The 21,630-nt window shown below is 36.0% G+C and overlaps 1 protein-coding gene across 1 annotated transcript in view; it reads right to left on the minus strand.

Annotated features, from left to right (window-relative positions):
- PRKN (parkin RBR E3 ubiquitin protein ligase) overlaps window positions 1–21,630 on the minus strand; it is a 678,920-nt gene that overhangs the window by 453,373 nt on the left and 203,917 nt on the right. Inside the window, exon 3 of the mRNA XM_014266682.3 lies at window positions 11,335–11,575. Coding sequence (XP_014122157.1) covers window positions 11,335–11,575 — 241 coding nt within the window. The remainder of the gene's footprint in view (window positions 1–11,334; window positions 11,576–21,630) is intronic.

Genomic DNA, 21,630 nt, shown 5'->3' on the forward strand with positions numbered 1-21,630 from the left:
AACCTGTAGAGCCTCCACTCCTCACCACCCTATCTATGAACAGCACAGAGCTTTAGCAGCTGCTCGTTTCCCTACTCCCAATTAGTGTGACTCCAAACCACAGGCTGCCAGCTGAACTCAGTTATTCCCTGGGGTGCCACGCCAATCAATTAAACAAATTGATTTTGTAGAATGGTTTTGTTGAAGTTAAACAGAAATGCTTAAAGACTGTTTTGTACATTCAACTTGAGATGTACTTCATACCTCTCAATCTGTACAAAAGCCTGTTCCCCTCCTGCCATCTCACATAAACCTAAGAAAGCTGGTTTGTTTTTCTTTCCATACAATGCTTTTCACAGTTTGACAGTTAGGTGTTGGAGGGGTTATCCTTTCTAGTGTGGAATTCCCAACTCACACTATAAAGTAGAAGACATTCCTGCAAATTATAAAGAGAAAAGATTTCATCCCAATGCTCCCTACCTCCTTCATCAGTAAGCATTTGATCTCTAGTTGATTCTCTTGAAGAATTATGATAATCTAGAAAACAATAAAGGTATTATATCTACATCTCCAGTACCTAATGCAGATTCCTGTTCTACTACATATCTGTGCCAGAGGTAATCAACCTTACAGTTCTGCCCTATTTATAGTATATTTATAAGCCATTTAGCCAGAGAAGGAGACTCCAGAGGGGGCTACAGGAGAATAGGGATAGCAAAATGAAATATGAAAGAGACTCTGCAGAAAAGAGAATGCTAGATGTTTTTAGATATGGCAATGTTTCATGAAGATATTTTATTTATCTACATATTACTGGTCAAACAAAGATCTTTGTGCCTGGATAGCAGACACAAAATGTGTTTCTTCACATTTACACTGCTAGATTTAGTATACTTGAAAAATTTCTATTACAGATTAGAAGGAAAATGTTGAGGACTGATAACATTTCTATTTGAAACAGATTTTTTTACATTTCTATCCTAAATACTTCACAATGGTTAGAGTTATAAAGAAGACATGGCTCAAGATGAATCAAATATTAGCTCAGCTACAGCCCTTGTTACATTCCTGCATTATGCTTTTAATAAGTGAGAAATTGCTGTGAGCAATGCTGTGAGGTTTAGAAACCAGGATATATAGCTATTCATCACATTTTGGATATCAAGAGGGATTAAAATGCATATCCATGATCACTAATCTGCACTAAATCAGGAATTTTGATCTTTCACAGCTGAAGATAGTGAAGGTTTTGCTATTTATTTAATTTTTATTAGAATAAACGCAACATTCTTTTGAAGAGAACTAAAATTTGCTGGGGAAAAGTCCCTGATAATGTTAATCAGGGACTTTTGATCTTTACTGGGTCATATCTCCAGCACAGACTTCACTTAAAACATTACTGATGTTTGAATCAGCTACTCCCAAAATAATTAGTGGAGGCTAACTATTAGGGAAGAGTTGCAGCAGAAAAAATTTCAGTTACCAAGTGATACATCTTTAAATGAGAAACCAACTGTTGCCAGTATTGAGTTTCTTTCCAGTAATATATGCTGAATATTTATTCTGTAACAAAGCTAAAGAGCAAACTGTGGTGAACAAAAGGATGAGCTGTGTTTCCTGCTACTTTAGTTGCTCAAGTGAACTTTTGATCTTTTTCACAATTTTGGTTAAACCACCTTCATAGCAAAAAGGCAATAAGATAATGTCAGCCAGCACTGAAAGCCAGAAGCTTATAATAAAAGCAGGGGCTTATAATAAAATCCCTGACAAGTTGTGCAGTGTAGCAGGAAGCTGAACATCAGTGAAAACAGTATATGATGATGTCCTGTGGTGACGTTATGATGCTTGTATCCCCATTCATCTGTTCTGTGCCTTTAAGACCTGCTCTGAAGAGTGGAAGTTTTGTTTGGGTTTCTCTTATCAGGGACACAGAGGAAAGCGGTACACAGAGCTGTTTTTCACTTCTTGCTTAGCTTGCTGCTTTGCTTGCTCCCTTTTCTGCTCTTGCTTCTGCTCTGCTTTCGCCTCTGCTTATTAGCTAGTTCTAGCTAAAAAGTCTACATCCCTTCCTGGACTGTTTCTCCTCTCCTGTTTCTGTGACCATCTCAAACCTACTCCGGACTGGGACTCGGGAACACCGAAGGTTTGGCTGCAGCAGCTGCCCCAGCGCCGGAGGGACTGAGAACAGAGCAACCATCCCCCGAAAGAGACTTTCTGATTTTGTCATCTTTCTCAGAGCGGTGTCATCGGGTATTGTTCATTTTGTGTGCTGGGGGGGATGCTGTGTCTGTCAAATAAACAGGTTCTTTCCACCTCTCTCCAAGGAAATTTTTCCCGAACCGGTTGGGGGGACGGGCCGTGTGGGTTTTGCTTTCTGGAGGGGCCCTCCTTTGCAGATTCTTTAACAAATTTGCCCTAAGCCAGGACAGATGAACAGGCTCAACTTGGAGCACAATGCCCTTCTGTTCCCTCACCCTGCACCCAAAGACCCCATCTCCATACCCATATGTTTCTTTTTCTCTATTCCTCTCTTGACAAGTAAATGTCAAGACCCACAGAACTGACTGTTGCACCAGCAGGGCATCATGGAAGCTTGGAAAGCAGCTCATGGTGCTTAGCAAACATGGTGGCTTTCAAGGACACGCCACACACAAAAGGAAAAAACCAACGAAAAAACACCAAACCAACACCAGACAATGTGTCTTCCCCTGCCAAATACAATGATCTTTTTCTTTCATCGAAGTTCAAATTTAGTCCCACTGAAATAATTTGTATTTATAAGGAGAAAGCAGGGTGAGTTTTGCAAAGCGATTTTTACCTTCTGCTATTAACAGAATTTCTTAATCTCTTCCATGTAATCACTTTCTGTAGACCAAGCCTTTTTAAGAGGTCTGCTCTCCCAATGTCCTTGTTGTGTGCACAGTGCTCCAATGACATTAATGAATGCTGAGCACATGATTTGAGCACAGACTGATTCCTGTCATTTCGAGTGCTAAGAGCTCGTAACAGAAATGATGTGGTCCATGGTGAGGCACTGGAACAAGTTGCCCAGAAAAGCTGTGGATGCCTCAACCTTGGCAGGCTGGATGACGCTTTGAGCAACCTGGTCTACTGAAAGGTGCCAATGGCAGAGGGATTGCAACTAGATGACCTGTAAGATCCCTCCTAACTCAAACCATTCTATGATTTATGATTTTTACTTTGCCTTATAATTGGACTCTTCCTGTCAAAAAGAATCACCCTAAAACTCTATTATCAATGTTTTTATACATAAGGGATTATTCCTAAGTGTTACTTTCCTATTTTTCTTAGTATCATCAGTAATAAATTAATGCCAACAATTATTCTGGAAAACACACAATGCATAGTTTTATGAGTACAGAACATTTTCCACCTACAAATATCACCTCCAGCTGGGGGTATAAAGATGCAAGTGATGCACTTGCAAAAGAAAGTCCATCCATGTTGTCTCTCATAACCAATAAAAATACATTCCAAGAACAAAACTCTGTTCCACCTCACCCCTTGACACAAGGGAGTCAGCAAACGCCACTGTTCAATTAACATGGAAGCGTCTTTAAAAACAATAAAGTAATTAGACACATTCATGAGAGACAATTATGTCATGTAAAGATAAACATTCCCGGAAGAGCTTTAGCCTCTATTAGAAAAGAGCATTTTTTACAATTTTCCTCTCAAATTAATTTCACAGACATGCAAGGTGTGATGGGAAAATGGCACTATTCTCATCAGCCTTAAAAGCATATGATATGAATGAGGTCTCCAGCATGGCACTGGCTGCAATAAATTATCAAGTGTGCGTTGTGTTTTCTGAAATGGGCTCAATTTATCATTTTATTGAAAAGGTTCCATTATGCTAATGTCTTATAAAATCACTTTCTGCTGTTGCTAGAAGGTGAAGAGGGGATATCAATTTTTATATATAGAATCTGGAAGTATTGCTGCAGTGAATTGTCAAGGGTTAATAACCCTAAAAGAAGATAAAATATACATAAGAGCAAACTTCCAAGGACTTTGTAATGACAAATTTTCATAACCCTACTGGAAGTAGAATAGTTTTCTTAAGCTTAACTCTCTTAAAAGAAATGTTGAAAGAATTAGAAAGAGTTAATTTCTGGGTTGAAAACTCTCTTCTCCAATCAAGCCTTGAATTGACACTGGAGACTGGTTTTTTCCAATGAAGGTCAGAATAGAAAATACCATTACCAATCTTGTCAACTTGCCCAGATAACAAATATGAAGGATAATCAGACAGGGGTACATGGGTGATTATTTGAAAAGGGGAATACTCCTTCTCTAAATAAAATTTTTTGTAATAAGAACATATTTTCTTTTGAATTATTGTATTCAAAATAGGAAAGTATTAAAAGAGGAGAAGTGGATTTAGATAGGCAATATATTTGATCTCACATAATAGTAATTCTGTGGTTTTTTGGTTTGTACCCAAAAAACTTCTTTTTTGCTGTGCATCAAAAAGACAGTACAGTTTCAGAAACATCCTATTTTTAACAGGAAGCATTTTCCTAGGGGAAAATGAGTATGTTCCTCTGAACATTCTCATAGAGCATAATCCAAGAAAGTACAGCATCAAGAGGGATAATTTATTATTAGGAAGGAATTGAGTCACCATTCCTGGAGGTATTTAAAGTTCAGATGTGGCACTTAGGAACATAGTTCAGTGGTGGACTTGGTAGTGATGTGTTAACCTTTGGACTCAATGACCTAAAGGTCTCTTCCAACCTAAACAATTCCATGACTCCAGGACTGCAATATATTTTAGCAGCCAAAAACAAGCAGAGCTAGAGCACTCTAACCACCATCTCATTGGATCATCAATGAAAACCCTTCTGGATCTTGCGGATTCAAACATGGATCACAGTTCAACATCTTCTGTCATAAAATATTTATGAAACAGCTTGGGAACTTGAAATTTTTGAAAAACTCTCATTCAATATGTAGGAAATATTTACTGCAATTGAGTTAAAATGAAATCCAATGTCTCTTTACACTATGAAAATGATAATGCCATACTCTTCTGTTAACGCAAAAGGATTTTTAGACCTGAGATGCACATACTTAAAAGATGCTACTTCTGCAAAACATGTTCTAACACTGTGACAATCTAGTCAGGCACAATGTGCAAAAATTTTGCATCATGTGAGCAGTGTGACTACCTAATCAAAAATGAGGTGTGTAGTTGCACACATCATTGTCTTAGGAGGCATTCACATCACAAAACCTTGTAAAACAAAACAAAACAAAACATGCATGAGGGACTGCAAATGGGTACAACATCTCCTAGGTATGGAACACACATGAAAGGTAGCTAGCAAAACAAAAACAATGGAAGCAGTGAGGAGAACAAAGGAGATTCAGGACTAGGACAAGAAGTATAAAACTTATCAAATAAGAAAGGAAAAATGGAGAGGAAGGAAGACAAGTGCTTTAGTTCCAGCTTCTCTTTTAAAAGAGCTCTCAGGCCCAATGAACTCAACACTTGTGACTACAACACATCACTGCAATGAACATGGCATCAGGTTATGGCACTGTACATTGACAGCAAATTTAAAATAAAAAGCGTAACAGTCAAAGTCCAACAGTTTAATGTATGTAATGAAGGCACAGTAATAGCAATTAACAATGGGCCAGACCGAACCACTAGCACAGAGAGACCTGCGCAGGAATTCAGTGCAGGAATTTTGTAAAAATTTGTTTTGAACTTTAAAATAGAACTGTACATACAGTAAATTTACAGTGTGTGATGAAGACAAATGCAGCCTCGCTTCCCAGAAACTATTTTTTTAAATCAGGATTAGTTTATTATTTCTGACCTGGTATTCTGTTCTGCATTTCTTAAAAAAGTAAATTAATATCTACCCTTTTCTGAGAGTAAATTGATCCTCAAATTAGTATTGTATTTAATATTTAAAAGTTTGTAAAATAAAATATTATAAAAATCTGAATCAAATATAGGGTAAATAACAGGGAGCTGCTTGATGCATTTTCATTTAAATTAAAAGTAGTTTAATCCTAATACAACAAAAGTAAACTGCCAGGGCACCAAATCCCAAAATAAATAGTAACCTAACTAGTTACTTGAATATGTCTACTGAAAGAATACATTAGTTGCATATTAAGTAATTTACTACTTTTTCTTGTCCAGCAATATGAATCTTATTCAAATGGATGTCTGTGAAAGAAGACTATCATAAGAGTCATGCAACCACCAGGAAATGCTGTATTTATATTTCAAGAAATTTAAGAAAGGTCCATTTAGGCACTCTGGTAATTTGTTTTTAAAACAAAATGTTGATAACTCTAGGAAAAAAGGCCTAATTACTAAATTTAAATTGCATAGAATACTGTTTTTCCTTGTTCAAGCTACTGAATCACAATATCATGGACCTAAGGTATATTTAATTAATTAATTAATGTTATAATTAAGCCACAAAATATTTGCACCTGTGCCAAAAGAAAAAAATCTTTATGCTGATTAGTTTCCTTTGAAAAAAAATGCAGTTCAATGACACGAGGAATTTTAGGAATCCTTTTTCACCTCTTTTAAGGGAATAGTAAATTCTTAGATATTCGTATTTGTAACACAGAAAAGCAAATATTAGGTCAGAGCTTCATGTTTCTGAGTGACAATAAAAATGTTCTTTCCACACTGGAAGCCATTCTGAAAGGATGAGTGCTCACATTTTGCTGAAATTCTCAAAAAGGGATAAGAAATAGCTGCAGTTGTTCTCAGGTTAGTACTGGGCAGTGCTATTCACCCTAGCACCCCATGCTGACGGGGAGGTAGATGTACACCATAAACCTGCCCAACCTGAATCTAATCAGAGATTATAAGGTCTATAAAACTGTGAAGTAATTTTACAGTACTTCAGGAGTTTAGACTGCTCATTTACTTCAAACAGATTTGACACAAAAATTCTTATCCTTTTAGGCTTTTGGAGTAAAAGAATTGTAATAAAGTGTAATATCAATTACAGGGCACACGAATTTTTAACACATAGTCATCAGAATACTATTCAAAAACTATATTTAAATGTCAGCAATTGAAATGGTTAAATTGATATGGGTACCAGGGCTTGCCTCAGAAGTATGAACAGATGTGGCTAGCTCTAAATTGTGGCCTTCCCTTCAAAGTGTTTTTTACTGGCTCTATCATGGAATCAGACACTTACATGGAATGGGCACCAGTTCATCCTTTCATGCATCACTGTCAATACTGAGGTTTTGGTAATGACAGTTTCATCTGCCTTAAGTGATACTTGTATTATTGGGAAAAACAAGAAGTTTAAACATATATTAAGTTTTGGTAAAGCATGTCCTAACTAGATGGAAAATAATCAATCTTTTTTTGCTAGAATTTACAGCCCGGCACACCTAAGTCAGTATATACCAGTACTTTATTAACTCTTCTGTGAACAGAAGAAGATGCAAAGATAAGGAATCAGAGGTGACTTACATGCAGGCATTTGTAAAAATCTACCAAAAGAACACCAGGATTTTTATTTGGAACTGATCAGATGAACATTTATTTTAAATTTAAAAATAAAACACCTTAAGTAATGATGACCACATCTACTTGATTCAGACAAAATAATAAACCAGCTGAGTAACCTGGAAATTATGTAAGTAACAATGTCATCTTACAGCAAACATATTCTGTTGAATTAACTCTATTTTTTCATATTAAAAATTTACTTGACATCAGTCATACATTTAAAAAGGGGAGGGAATGGGATTCTGCAGTCTGACTTCCTGCCTAGTACCATCCATACTACTTCTAGGTTGAAGTCCTGTCTTCATGCTTCAGAAAAAAATGTTCTACATTTTTTTAAATGGACAAATGTGGAGAATTCTTGTAAGTTAGGATAGCTTGCATTGGTGGTTGATTTCCTGGCAAGTTAAAATCCATGTGTGGTATTTGTATTTAGTGGCTTGCACTTTCTAGGCAATGAGAGCTAAAATCCTAAAACAGCTGGTAAAATCTAATATTCCCAGATTACCAAACTTCCAATCCACAGATGCCAAAACAAATATAAACCAATCATAATGTGTACTTTTGTAGGATTCTCATGACTCTTTCCTGAACCTTCTCACAGTTTAGACATCAAAACAGTGAGTTATATTGGTTTCAATTATGCAAGTGTCAAAAGCAGAGAAAAAAAATTTTCTCCACTCCACTCTGTTTTCTGTTTATACTTCCAAATAGTCTATTGGCTTTTTTGAATCTGAAATCATGATGCATTCTCATATTCAGCAGATGAGTCAGACAAACCCTTATGTTTTACAGATTCATTGTTTTTCAAGTAGAAATCAGAGAATCATAGAATTCTTAAGGTTAGAAAAGACCTCTAAAGTCATTGAGTCCAACCATTATCTCTTAATCTTATACATGTACTTACTGACATGCAACCATTATGGAACATTATTTACATTTATTTATATTGTGTTTATTAAACCTCTTTGTCCCAGATTTTGGACAGATGCAAATTAGAAGGGGGTGAAGTAGAATGAAAGTCCTGCGCTGAGATTTTTTACATGTCCATTTTCTAGTTCTAGTCCACTAGAAATCATGCAATGGTTTCAGAACAAGGAAACAAGAACAAAACAACCAACCAACCAAACAAAATCTCCAAGAACTACGACAACAAAAACTGAGAAGAAAAGGCATTTCTATTAGTTTTGTCTGCAAAGACAGGAAACCTGGAATTCTTTGATGAAGAGATTATTTGGATTCATTTTCATGTTTTTTTCAACTTGTTAATGACTTTCAAACTTCAGAATTTCTCATAGAGAAACACACTGTAGTCTAAAAACTACAGTGCAAGTAAGATGCATCTCCAGACCAGTTAGGAGCTGGTTTCATTACTCACACAAGAGTGAGGGTGAGCTGGGAGGAGGATGTCCTGTTCCATGCTTCTGCAAGGAGCAAATGATACCCTGGGTGGGGACACTCTGCCAGGCCATAAGGGTTTTTGTCTCATCAAGTGCAGCAGTTCATGGTACCTAAGTATATTACTTATATAATAGCAGTACAGAATAACATGAGTTGCCTCCCTCCTGGTTTTTCTGGTGAAATTTTGGTCTCTAAGCATTCACATAAATACTTCAAAAATAATGTTTTAGCAGTCAAATGCTGCTAAAGCTTCTGGGAGAAGCTCTTGTGATGTGAAAATTACTACAAACTTTTTTCCTCAGAATTCAAAGGAGGGCAAATAAAATCAGGGCAGGAACATGGGGTCAGCAGAACAAATAGAAATAACTTAGGCTTCAGAAAGACTTACAGTCTCAGTGTTTACTGTTGCAATTATGAAATAGCTGTGCAGCACATCTGACTAAACAATATTAATTTAATCAAATAATTGAACATTAAACATTTGTCTCTAAATTTTATGTTTAAATTTGTCATGTATACATGGAACAATAAAGATTGTACTTCATTCACCTGTCAAGGTTGATGCTGTAGACTGATGTCCACAACCATTCATCTCCTAGGACAAGAACTTGGAAATTGTAATTTCAGCTATCAATGATGGTACCTACTTTCTTAAACCACTCATTCCCACTACTATTAGTCATTTCATTTATGCCAAAGGAAATCCTTGCTACACAGTAAAGTTTACTGCAAAACTGATCTTTGGAATAATCTTTCTTTTTTTTTTTTTTTTTTTTTTTTTTAAGTGACTACAAATTAACTCACCCTAAATCCATAAGGAAAAATATAGTTCCCCATATTGAACAAAGGGATGGAGCTGAACATACAAAAGGACAAATTTTAATAGTGAGGATCAAAACAAGGAAAGAAGTTAACAGGCCTTTAAAAAGAACTTATAACTGACATCCTTCCACAAAGAATTATCAGTCATCAGAGTGTGTCTTCTTTTTTTTCTTTTATGATAAAAAGTCTTTTTAATTTAATCACAGATAAAACTAGCCCACATATTTTATCAATGCATTTTGTCCTCATGGATTCTGCCATGAAAATATTTGCTGCAATAGAAGACACCTATCAGTTAATGCTTAGCTTCACAGAGTTTGTAATCTGAGGATAAAAATGTCACATGACACATTTTAAGAGTCCTTGCACATATACAGAGTAGTCTGTAAAGTCAAGCACAGCTATGAAATCCCTCTACATATTTACAGTAATGAAAAAGTAAATTCATGGTAATGTTAGAAGTTGACACTTTTGCCTTTCATCTGAGAGTAAGCCCAGGCTGAAGACCTGTCCCTAGTTTACCAGATTTAAATCAGCATGCACCCCTCTTATCTCATTACTCATTCAGATTGGGAGATGTGGATCATTAAGCTGGGTACTAATTTGCTCCTAAACCACACTCATTCATCATTAGTTGTCAGTGAGAGGTTGACCAAGTCAGTTGTGGAATACTTCAGTGACCCTGCTATGGATTGTATATTTTCTGCATGAGCTACTTAATAAATTCTTTAGAAGTTATTTTAACAGTTTTAGTAGCCATTTGGTTAAGCAAGATGATTTCTGTGGCCAGGTTAGTCACAGAGGTATCTCTGTCATATTCACAATTTATCTTCTGTACTCTGGATATATATGTTTGCTATTACCTTCTGCACTGTGCAAAAATGCTATTTATGTACTGTTCTTTATAAAAAGACATTTCTGATGGACTATTATGATAAATCACACCAGTATCTGGTATTGCACAGAATGATGTATCTTCACTGGGGCAAGAGGGTCAGTAAGATCATTTTGCAGTAACCTGTACCTCAGATTATTTTTCACAATGAAGATATTCTCTGTAACCATTTGGTGGATGAAAAATTAAAAATGTCCATAGTACCAATCATCACCATCATGTGTTGTGCCAGCAAAGCTTTAATAAATCTCAAATAGATTGCAAATATTTTTTTAATAAAATGTACGGGTATGAAAGCATCCCAACAGATTGGGAATTAGGGCCATTTGCAAGGCATAAACTGCCCAACATTCTAGTTAAGGAAACTTCTATAATGGAAATTTTACAGAGACTATATATTGCCTTCTCACAAACCTCTGGGGGTTTTGCCATTTTACAATAATTTATAAAAATATGAGCATAATACAGGTTAGATACAGGAACAACACAGGAACCACTAATTTTATTCACAAAGCAAACTTATTTTTCTAGAAAACACATTAGATGCTCATCATCTTAATATTGTTGTATTTTTTGTGTAAGCAATAAAATAAACCATATATTTTAGGGGCTTTTTCCCTGTTGTATGGAACTAGAACTGTTCATCCTAAGAAAGAAAAAGATACATTAAAAATGTATATTGAAATGTACTAAGTCCCTGAATTACCTGATTTTTCAGCGGGAGGTGAAGCACTGCTTTTTCCGGGATCCAGAATAACTGCCAACCCTGCAGAGACTGATGGGAGGATGCTGGTACTGAGATCTATGCGAGTTAAACTCTCAGGTTCTCTTTTCAAGGCTTTTAGAACACCTCCAACGCAGCTATCTTCTGTCTTCTCCTTGTTCTGACTGTTGTTCTGTGGACTCTGAACAATATGAACAATGCTCTGCTGGGCCAGGTCACAGTTCTGTAACACAAAACCAAAATTGTGATAAATAATTAATTGTGACATAATGGACAAAATCTCTCTATCTCCAATTCGTTATTTGTTAAATGGTCTCCAAACCATTTTGTGGAGAATTTCAGTGTGCAGTAATGGAGTTTAAGGCAAACTGACAAGTGTAAATTGCTGGAATTAGGATTACTTGCATTGCCGAAAGGGTCACAACACTTACAAGTGCTAAACATTTAACAAAGAAATAGTGGACCAGAGCCAACAGCTCTAAATAAGTCAGGTTTATTGGCACAAAGTAAAAAATCTCCAGAGGGAGCATTACTAAATCAAGCACTAAGAATATTCAACACTTAAGAGGCACTTGCGCAGATAATGCTGAAACACACTCTTCATGTAGTGATTTAGGGTCAAACTTCATGATCACAGAGAGTTCATGAACAAGCTACTCTAAAATATTTATATAATCAGAGACAGGAAAGATTATGCTATTGATGAAGAGTGATACTATTTCATCTCTGTAATTTAATTCTTAGTTTAAATCTGGGTTTAGATGTAGATTCAGTATGAGTTTTCCATTCTTTCCAAAAAAGACATTTAACTATTGACTTTAGATAGACTTGAGAGAAAGCCTGTGGAACACCTCACAACTGTTGTGGCCATTCATGACAAAACAGAAAAACTGCTAGCCATTTTAGCCCGAAATGAGACCATTTTATGGTCTCACATATTCAGAAGCTTCTCCTCCTTTTCTGTCCTCACCAGAGGCGATTCTTAGACAGTCTTTCCAGAATGTGTGTCTAAGAAGATAGCAGGGTAAATAAGGATCTTGTGAAAGGTTTATACATGATAAATCAGGATGTCTTTCATCATTTTCACCTTGTTCAGCATTTTCACAATACAGAACAGAAAAGCAAAATATTATGCCAGAAATAGAATTTATAAAGATTTTGGAAGACCTATCATTAACAAAGGTCTTTCAAGAAAGACTTGTATTGATCTTTCCACAATACACCTTGCAAGAAAAATTGTTCTTTATTCAGTGATACCTTCTGGAGAACCACGCCTAATTCTTCAGTGTCATGAATGAACATAAGCAGCAGCCTACACAGAAAGTGAGTAGTCTGTCAAAAAATTAATTTTCTAATTCTATGTAGCATCATTAGGTTGGCCATCTCTGCAGTGAAATGTCAAGACAGATTGTTGAATCCATTTGGGAGAAACAGAAAGGGTTCTGATGCATTTGTATCTACATTTGTATCTTCTGATCTTTGTATCTGCACAATATTTAAAAATTGTCATTTTTATATGCAAATACTATACTCATTTTAATTGCAAAAGACTCCTTTACAGAGATTTTAGTGCTCTTTATACCCTCATTCTCCCATGCTTTCTTCTACCACTTCTTTTCTGATCTCCTTTATGTTGAGTGGTTTTCCTTCATTCTCTTACATTATTTCTCAGTACTTCTCCCTCCGCACTTTCTTTTTATGCAATGTAATTTAAAGGACAAAAATCTGGATTTTGTTTTGTTTTAATTGAATTTTCAATAGCACACTCTCTCCTTAGTGAAGCAGTAATCAGCCAACAGATATTTGTTAGAGCAAGGACACTGCAGTCTTAATATTCAATCAAAGCAATTATTAGATTTCAACCTTAAAAGATCATGTTGACATTAAAACTCTCCTATTTTTTTTACACCTTGTTGCCCATAGCATTTTAACAAGATCCATTTAAATAGCTCAATCATTTCATTCATTAACACAATATGCAAAACCTGTCTGTCACTCTAAATCTTCTTTGACTAAGAATACTGCGCAGCATTAAAGAATTTATTAATCTAAAAGAAATTATTAATGAAATTAATAACTAGGCAAATGAGGAGCTCAAAAGTGATTTGCTCAGTTACAGTGAGAGTTTAAAAAGAGAAATAGGTATTTATGTGAAAACTCACAACCTTGGAAACCGCTAATAAACTGTCAATCAGTCATACTCTGTTTTAATGATCCCCTCTTCTGGCAGTTTTGCTTGCTTAAGCAGCCAATGTTCTGCCTTTCGTTATTTTTTCTCAGTATTTGCTGTCCTTTTCAGTAGGTTGTTTTTTATTTTTTAAATCTTGCATCAGTTCCTGGTTCTGCTCACTGCCTGATGCTGTGCTACAATCACACTGAGGGCATAATGCATATGAGAAAATAAAAGAGATGGAAAGAGCTACTTAAACAAAACAAAATTCCCCAACAATTCTGCCACAAATGTTTTCAACCATTCTTCTTTGATCTTGGCTACTGTACATGTTCATTTGCCTGGGTATATCAATTGATCTTTTAAAAGTATAGGTCCTTTCCAGGTTCTTTTTGCAAGCTGAAGGCTTTGTGGTTAGCTCAGAAACAATGGAAAGGCTGAGAAAATAGAACTCCATCTATTCGCTCTTCAGCAATATCAAGAACTACATATTCAGAAAAAGCTGCAAAATTTGCACTTTAGGCAGTTCTACAGATTGTCTCGGCTGGTTAGAGCACAGTGCTAATAACACCAAGGTTGTGGATTTGATCCCTGCATGGGCCATTCACTTCAGAGTCAGACTCAATCATCCTTATGGGCCTCCTCTAACTCAGAATATTCTGTGATTCTGTATATGACCATAGCAATAGTGGTTTTTAATATTTCCCTTAATAAAATTTTAAGAGAACAGATGAACATATTGTATCTGAGCTTTCTTCCATCTCTTTATCTAAAACAAAACCAAGATTTGACAGATTGAACATCACTACTGATGATGACAGTGCAGATAATGGTCTCAGGAAAGCTTAATTAGTGGATATCAGGATAACTTGCAAAGAGCAGGTAGGAGAAAGACACAACATCTTGTGATATTTAGCCTGCGCAGATTTCATATGGAAGCCACTGAGCAATAACAAACATAGAATCCTAAAGCATCAGTTTTGTAATGTTTTTCTGAGTACATTAAAACTGAATTTGGCTTGTGTTTAAAGGAGGAAACTAACCCTCAACCTTTGTAAGAAAAGAGATGAAACAGTACAAGAAAAAAATAAAAATAGTTTCCATCATACATTAATTGTGGAGAGATCTGGATGGGAATATAACCAAATATTTCCCAGAATATGGGTGATTAATGCTTTATAGCAGATTATCTTTCATGGGCAATAGATGGGCTAAGTCTGCAACTTCTTCTTTGAGAAAAGAGGTAGAATTCTAGCTGTTTCTGTGAGAGTTTAGTTGTGCCTTGGGTTACTATTGTAAGATACAATTATTTATGTCAATGTCACTTTTGTTTCCTTCATGTATTTGTTTTACGCCTCAGGAAACATGCTTTTAAGTATATCTATTATTAATGATTCTAGAGATATTGTCCTGTCTTATCTGTTGATTCAAATTAATGCCTGTGTGCCATATTCCAATGGGAAAAACTGCAAGTGTATAAAAAGCAGATTGTGAAGTATCTTCTTTCACAAGAGCAAAGGGAAGTGAGATGATCAAAAAATTATGAAACTCAGCAATAAGGACTGGTTCTTTAGAGAAAATGGGTTTTGGCCAACTTGGGAAAATTAATTCATAGCAGAGAAAATTAAAATTAAAACTTTTTTTCATTCAAGTTTTTTACCTTTATCTTTTTTCTGAATTCTCAAGTTGAATTTCACAAGGCTGAATCAGCAAATCCTAAATGAACAACACAATATCCTTTGTGCTGAGACCAGTGGGCTAACTAGAAGGTCAACTGGGAAGACTGAAATAAATTATGAAAAGGGAAAAGATGACTGTGTTTAAGTTACTCTGAAATCCTCTTGTTAGGCTCTGGGGAGACCTCACACTGCAGCTTTTCAGTACTTGAAGTAGACTTAGGGAAATAAAAACCAAAACCTCACAAACAAAAAACCAAAAAACCACAGGGACTTTTTGCCTGGGCAGATAGTGACAGGCCAATGGGGAACATTTTTAAACAAAAATATTAGATGTCAGGAAGAAATTCTTCACTGAAAGGGTGGTGGGGCAGTGGTACAGGTTGCCCAGAGAAGCTGTGGGTATCTCATACCTGGAAGTGTTCAAGGCCAGGCTGGCTGGGCCCACCTCATCTAGTGGGTGGCATCCCTGTCCACAGTGAGGGGTGGGAATCACATAATCTTTATTGCCCTTTCCAACCCAAACCATTCTGTGGTTCTGATAGATTTCTGTTTGATATCTTCTTTACAACATATTTGGGTAGTAATACCAATACTGAAAGGAATTTTCTCAATCTAACACGTATAAACCCAATAGAGAAGTCATATTTTCTGAAGTGCAATACACTTCATTTTGCAGCTTTTTATTTGAAGAAACATTAGAGCAGAAAGTAGTTTGAATCTGAAGTTTTAAATGTGCATATAAAAAAGCTTGTGGTATTTTGCCTTGAAAATGAATTTGATAAATTTCCATTTCCTGCTAACCATCAGTTGGGAGTTTTAAGGTGTCAAGGTATTTTTTTATTGCATATCAATCACAAAGAAAAATCCTTCACACTCCACCACCTGAGATTCAGTTGGAAATTCCAACTTTTCCGCTGTCTAGAGATTCACACCTTTACCCATGAATCCCTGGGGCCTATTGTGGATACAGTAACAGTGGAATTGTCTAATTGCTGCCTATTTAGATCAAGCAGATCTAAATAGACTGCCTGATGACATTCCCTAAGAGATTCACATACAGCCAATGATCAAGAGAAGGTATTTTCTATGAATGATCAACAAAACCCAAAAAGTTGGCTTTCCAGTTTTGTTGGGTTTTTTCCTCCTTAAAAACAACACAACACATTTCAAACCAATGGGATCCCATGTAAAACTGTAGATGACGCACTGATTTTATTGGGAAAATATTTTTTTCAAGGATAATGTACAGAGGCATTAAAGATGACCTTCAAAACAGACAAATAATCATATGAAGTTCCCAGAAGAGAGAGAAAAAAAAGCTCAGCAAGTCTTACTCCACTGTTGCTGTAACCCTTTCACAAGGACAGAGTTCAGGTCTCAAAGGCAGCAGAAACAAAAAGGAAATCAATTGGAAGAGGAACACTCTTTCGTCCCTTGATCACAATGAATGCAAAAAAGGAAGAAGAAGAAAGCAACATCATGATAATACACTTTATTACACAGGAAGCTAAAGCTGGTATATTAGTGAAAGGTATATTAGCCGGTACATAATGAATTTGAGTGGAGACTACCTAAAATAAAAACCACAGATATAGCAATAATATTCTGTTAAGCCATGTCGGTTTAAGAAATTGGAAGCAAGATTTGCAAGGAGACTTAACATCTTTTATTTGATCAGCTAATATAGAAAGAAAAATCAGCTTCTGGGCTCAGAGAATCTTATGCAGGTCATGGCAAGGGGAAACCTGAAGGGAAAATTAAGCACTGTTAAAATAATGAAGCAAATCAGCACTCTGATCTGATATCACCATGCATTTGTGTGAATACTGACTGCTCAGTGGCAGTGAACTGAATATTGCTCCGCATGGGGCAAGGGAAAAAAGCCAGTGCATTACCAGCCTAAATTACATGGACCACTTAGCAGTTAAATTCCAGCAATCAGAAACTACTTGCTCTTTTATGATGCTTTGGAATACATCTATATTTGATTTCAGTTCACCTTTTCAACATTACCAGAGTTATACACTATTGTTCTAGTTTAGCATTCAGAATATTGCGGATGCTAAGCAACACCTAGAAGTAGAAGGAAAAATAGATATATTACTGAAAGCACCACACATTCAAATAAATGTAATGAAAAGGCAGAAAACCCTTCACTTAGCAGAAGAGTTAACTCAGACACATTCAAATTTAGAATTTATTATTTTTTAGAAAAGAGAACAGTTGATGTTGAACAAGAGGAAATAAGTACATTCTGTGGGATTTACTACAGTTCCTTCAGCCAGTGGTCCTTCTGTGTAGCAAGAAGCCCTGACTAGCATTTACAAAAATAAAATCCCCTGATTTACAGTCAAAGACAATAGTTCATATATTACAAAAATTCTGGTCTGAATGATACTCTTTAAAGAGAAGTAAAAGACTTAGGATTTTATACTGTCTATCCCCTTAATGAGTAAATAATTTGCTGGAAATGGAAATGTATTCAACTAAGTCAGAATTCCCCCTCTTCCTTCACTTACAAATCACTTCATGCTTCATTTCCATCTTTTTCACATTATAACAGAAAAATTTAATGCTAATTTCTAGCTCAGTGGAGGGAATGCAGAGTTAATGCTCAGCTAGGAACGTTGCAGGGTTATTACTTTTTGTACACAATCTAAGACCTTAGCAATGTTATATACATATTTCTAAATGGCATTACTAATAAAATGACATCATTAATATGATAACTTTTCTTGAATGTAGATCTTTTAGCATGAATTCCTAAAAGATATATGAACCCTTCTAACAAATAAAAATGTTTTATTGGCAGCACATGAGATAGTTTGCAATATTAAAATACCTGCTTAGATTATTGTTATTCCCTTCAAAACTCTGCATAATGATCTACAAAAGACACAGAAGGCAGCCAAACTTTTTGATATTATGTTTACAAAGCTATTAGTATCTCCACAGTGACATTAAGAACATATCATGCAATATAAAATGGAAGAGAAATAGTCAAATAAACACTAAATTCACATAAAACTTTTCTCAGTAAATGAAAAACTTTTCCCTTCTTGTAATTTCATATATTGTGCACAAAGAAAAACCCATAAACCCTCCATTTATTATAATGCCTGTTTAGAAAGCAATAAGACAATGAGAAGTTTGTAATGCTATATTAAAAATGAATACAATTAATTCTCATGACCATTTGCTTTCCTTCTAAACACAGTTGAGTGCACCTCATTATTATTCCATCTTCCACACTGAACTACCTGAAAGAATTTATACTCTCTAAACATGTTATCTCCAGCTGTAAACATAAAAACAGAAAGCTTATTATTTATAAGGTACGGATTGCATTATTCTACTCTAATTTCTTCTCAAGCCACAGTGAAACAGAACAAATAACAAATGTATTCTGTAAAATGCTTGAATGAATTACATTTAGGTACATTTTGGTCTGGGTTAACAGGTAATAAAAGGTACTGTGCCCCAAAAAGGTCTCATAAGGAAGCCCTTTTCACAGTGTGCAGAGTGCAGTATAGCCTCAGGACTGAGGGCTTTGTGTTATTTGACTAACATAAGATCTAATTTGTATTTCCTTTTCCCCTAAATTTTTTCTTTGAGAAGGTTTATCTCAACAAGGCAGACACTGCCAATCTGCTTACACTTCTGTGTCTTCACTGAAGGCATGCATTAAGTATAGGGGAGTAGGTGAGGAACAGGCATAAAAGTGGCCTCACACTGACATCTAATAAGTGTCAAGATATTACTGAGACATAAATTCTATTTGAAAAACTGGAGAGTCACTTACTACCAGAACTCTGAAAAGTTTTAAAGACTTCAGTAGTCTCTCATGCAGATGGGGCACTTCAGGGGCAGATAGAAAGCTGCAGAAATGAATTTGGAAAATTCCCTTCTCCAAAGATCTCTGAAAGAATTCCTATGTGTTGTAAATACTCCACTGTAGAAAGCAATTTTTTCCTGTGAATTTATTGTCTTGGGCATCAAAAGTTTAATAGCTATAAATATTTATTTCAATTACTCAACTAGTCATTCACAGATGCCTTTTTCATGCTTTATGGCCAGCACCTGGTATACATCCAAACCAAGGAACACTTTGGTCTTCTACTTGTCCCAGTTCATGCATCTATATATCAGTTTGAGCAGCTGCTATGAGAACAGCTGTAAATGAAGCCTAGTGAGCACCCTATGTGGCCCTACTTGGTAACTTAACTTCCTAGTATAAAAACAGACAAGACATCAAATATTTTCCAGAGCTTTCCCTGATTTTACTTGAAGACTTGCTTTTAAATTAGCATTTTCTATGACAGGTGAAAATGGTCTTAGATTTGATTTTTGGGCTGTGCCTACCAAAACATCCCAGCAGGATAATGCTGGAAAATCTATGCAGTGCAATATTGTGCAGCACATCTACACATCCAACTGGACTTTAGGGCTAGCTTGCCAGACATATAGTTAGGTATGTTACAAAAGACACAGTACAGATTCTTCCCAATCCCTAATGGGGCATCCATGCAATATCAGAAAACACTCTTACAACAAATTAATCCCTGTGCCCAGTACACATGGGCATAGTTTGTCATCTCATTGATTCCCACCCTTTATGAAAACATGCCTAATTTTAAAAGGGAGAACGCTCACGTTGTGGTTCGACCTGGCAGGCAGCTAAACATCCCACAGCCACTCCCTCAACTCCCTGCACACACCCTACTCCTCAGTGGGATGGGAGGGTGGGATTGGGAAAAAAAAGTCAAACTTGTGAGTTGAGACAAAGATAGTTTATGAGGACAGAAAAGAAAGGGGGAAACCCCAATAATAATAAATAAAGTGATGCACAACACAATTGCTCACCACCCACCAATGGATGCAGCTCAGTTCCTGACAGCAGCCCTTGGCCAGCGTTCCCTCTTGCTTATACACTGGTGGATACAAGAGTGGATAGCGGGAAATATCCCTTTGGTCAGCTGGGGTCAGCTTTGGTGGCTGTGTCTCCTCAGAGCTATTTCTGCCCCACAGCCTGCTCACTGCTAGGGACTTTCTGGGAAGAAAATTTACACTATCCCAGCCAAAATCATAATTAGACACTAATACAAACAATGTGAATGCTATGAACATATAATAGAAATAATTAAAATTTGATATTCAAATGAAAAGATCATTTCTATACTTCTAAGTAACCTGTGTGATTTTTTTCCAAAACACATCTGGCATAAATGGAAAACGTGACAATAAAAGAATTCAGACCAATTCTGCTAAATAACCAATATATATATTAAACATAGCATTATGAAAGGGAGGTGAGAACACCTGGTTGAGTCACAGAGGAAAGACGTCTTTGAACACCACAACCAGAGAATTATGACCCATTACAAAGATTAAAATAAAAATAACTCCTTTAAGAGTGCATTTTTACCCATCCCTGGGAAAAAAAAATTCAATTTTCCCCTGAGGCAATTCAATTCTAATACAGAAATCTTCAATGATATAGCATCAACTCCTGATAGAGGTTCAGTATTCAGATTTAGTTAGAAAAACAAAGCTTATTAACACTAACAGGTTCCTGAAAATTACTTTGAAGATTTTTGTATCACAGCATTCTCCTGCATATGTTCAGTTTACAACATGTCATATGCTTTTCATAGGCATGTCACATGTAGAGCCCAAAATCTGGAATATTAAGACTTTTCCATTTGGATGAGAAATTGTGTCATTTCAATTCAGATAAAGATATGGATGCTGAAAACACATGCAGGAGGAATGTCTTTGAGCATTCATGGGGAAGGAAAAAATGCTGTAAAACTGAGAAGTGCCAGGGTTTCAAAAATTTCAAGTTTTACTGAGATGGCGATTTCTCCAAGCCTGTCAGGCTTGTGTGAGTAAACAAGCAAGCAACCTAATTTGCACTACCAACTACTGCAGGCCAAAAGAAGTAGCTCTCCACAGCAAAATGGTTTGTGTCAAGAACCTGACATACACATTATAAAATGTGGGGATGCTTGGGGATGTTTTGAGTTTAATCTACCTTTAGTCTTGGCTCTCTTTTGCAACTTTTATAAGTAAAGTTCTGAAATTCATCTCCCTGTTTAGTTTAAATCAAAAAGCATCTACTTTATTTGCTCTGAGGATGCTCCACAATGCAATCAAAACATGGTAAATGGGGACGATAAGGAGATCTATTCCAAAAGTTGACTCCTATTCCAAACTAAGACACTAGTCCAGACACACGTTCATTTTCTGATTCTGAGCTCTCATCAAAGGCATCAGCAGACACATTTCAGATTATTTCACAGGGGGGATTACTGCTGATTAAAGGTAAAGCTTTATTAAAACAGCCACAACTGCTGCCTAGTTGCATACTTTTGTGCAGTGATTTGCTGGAAGTTACACTTGCCTACATTTACAGAGAGTAAAGGAAAT

The sequence above is a fragment of the Zonotrichia albicollis genome, chromosome 3 (genome assembly GCF_047830755.1).
Source record: "Zonotrichia albicollis isolate bZonAlb1 chromosome 3, bZonAlb1.hap1, whole genome shotgun sequence".
Classification (NCBI taxonomy): Eukaryota; Metazoa; Chordata; class Aves; order Passeriformes; family Passerellidae; genus Zonotrichia; species Zonotrichia albicollis.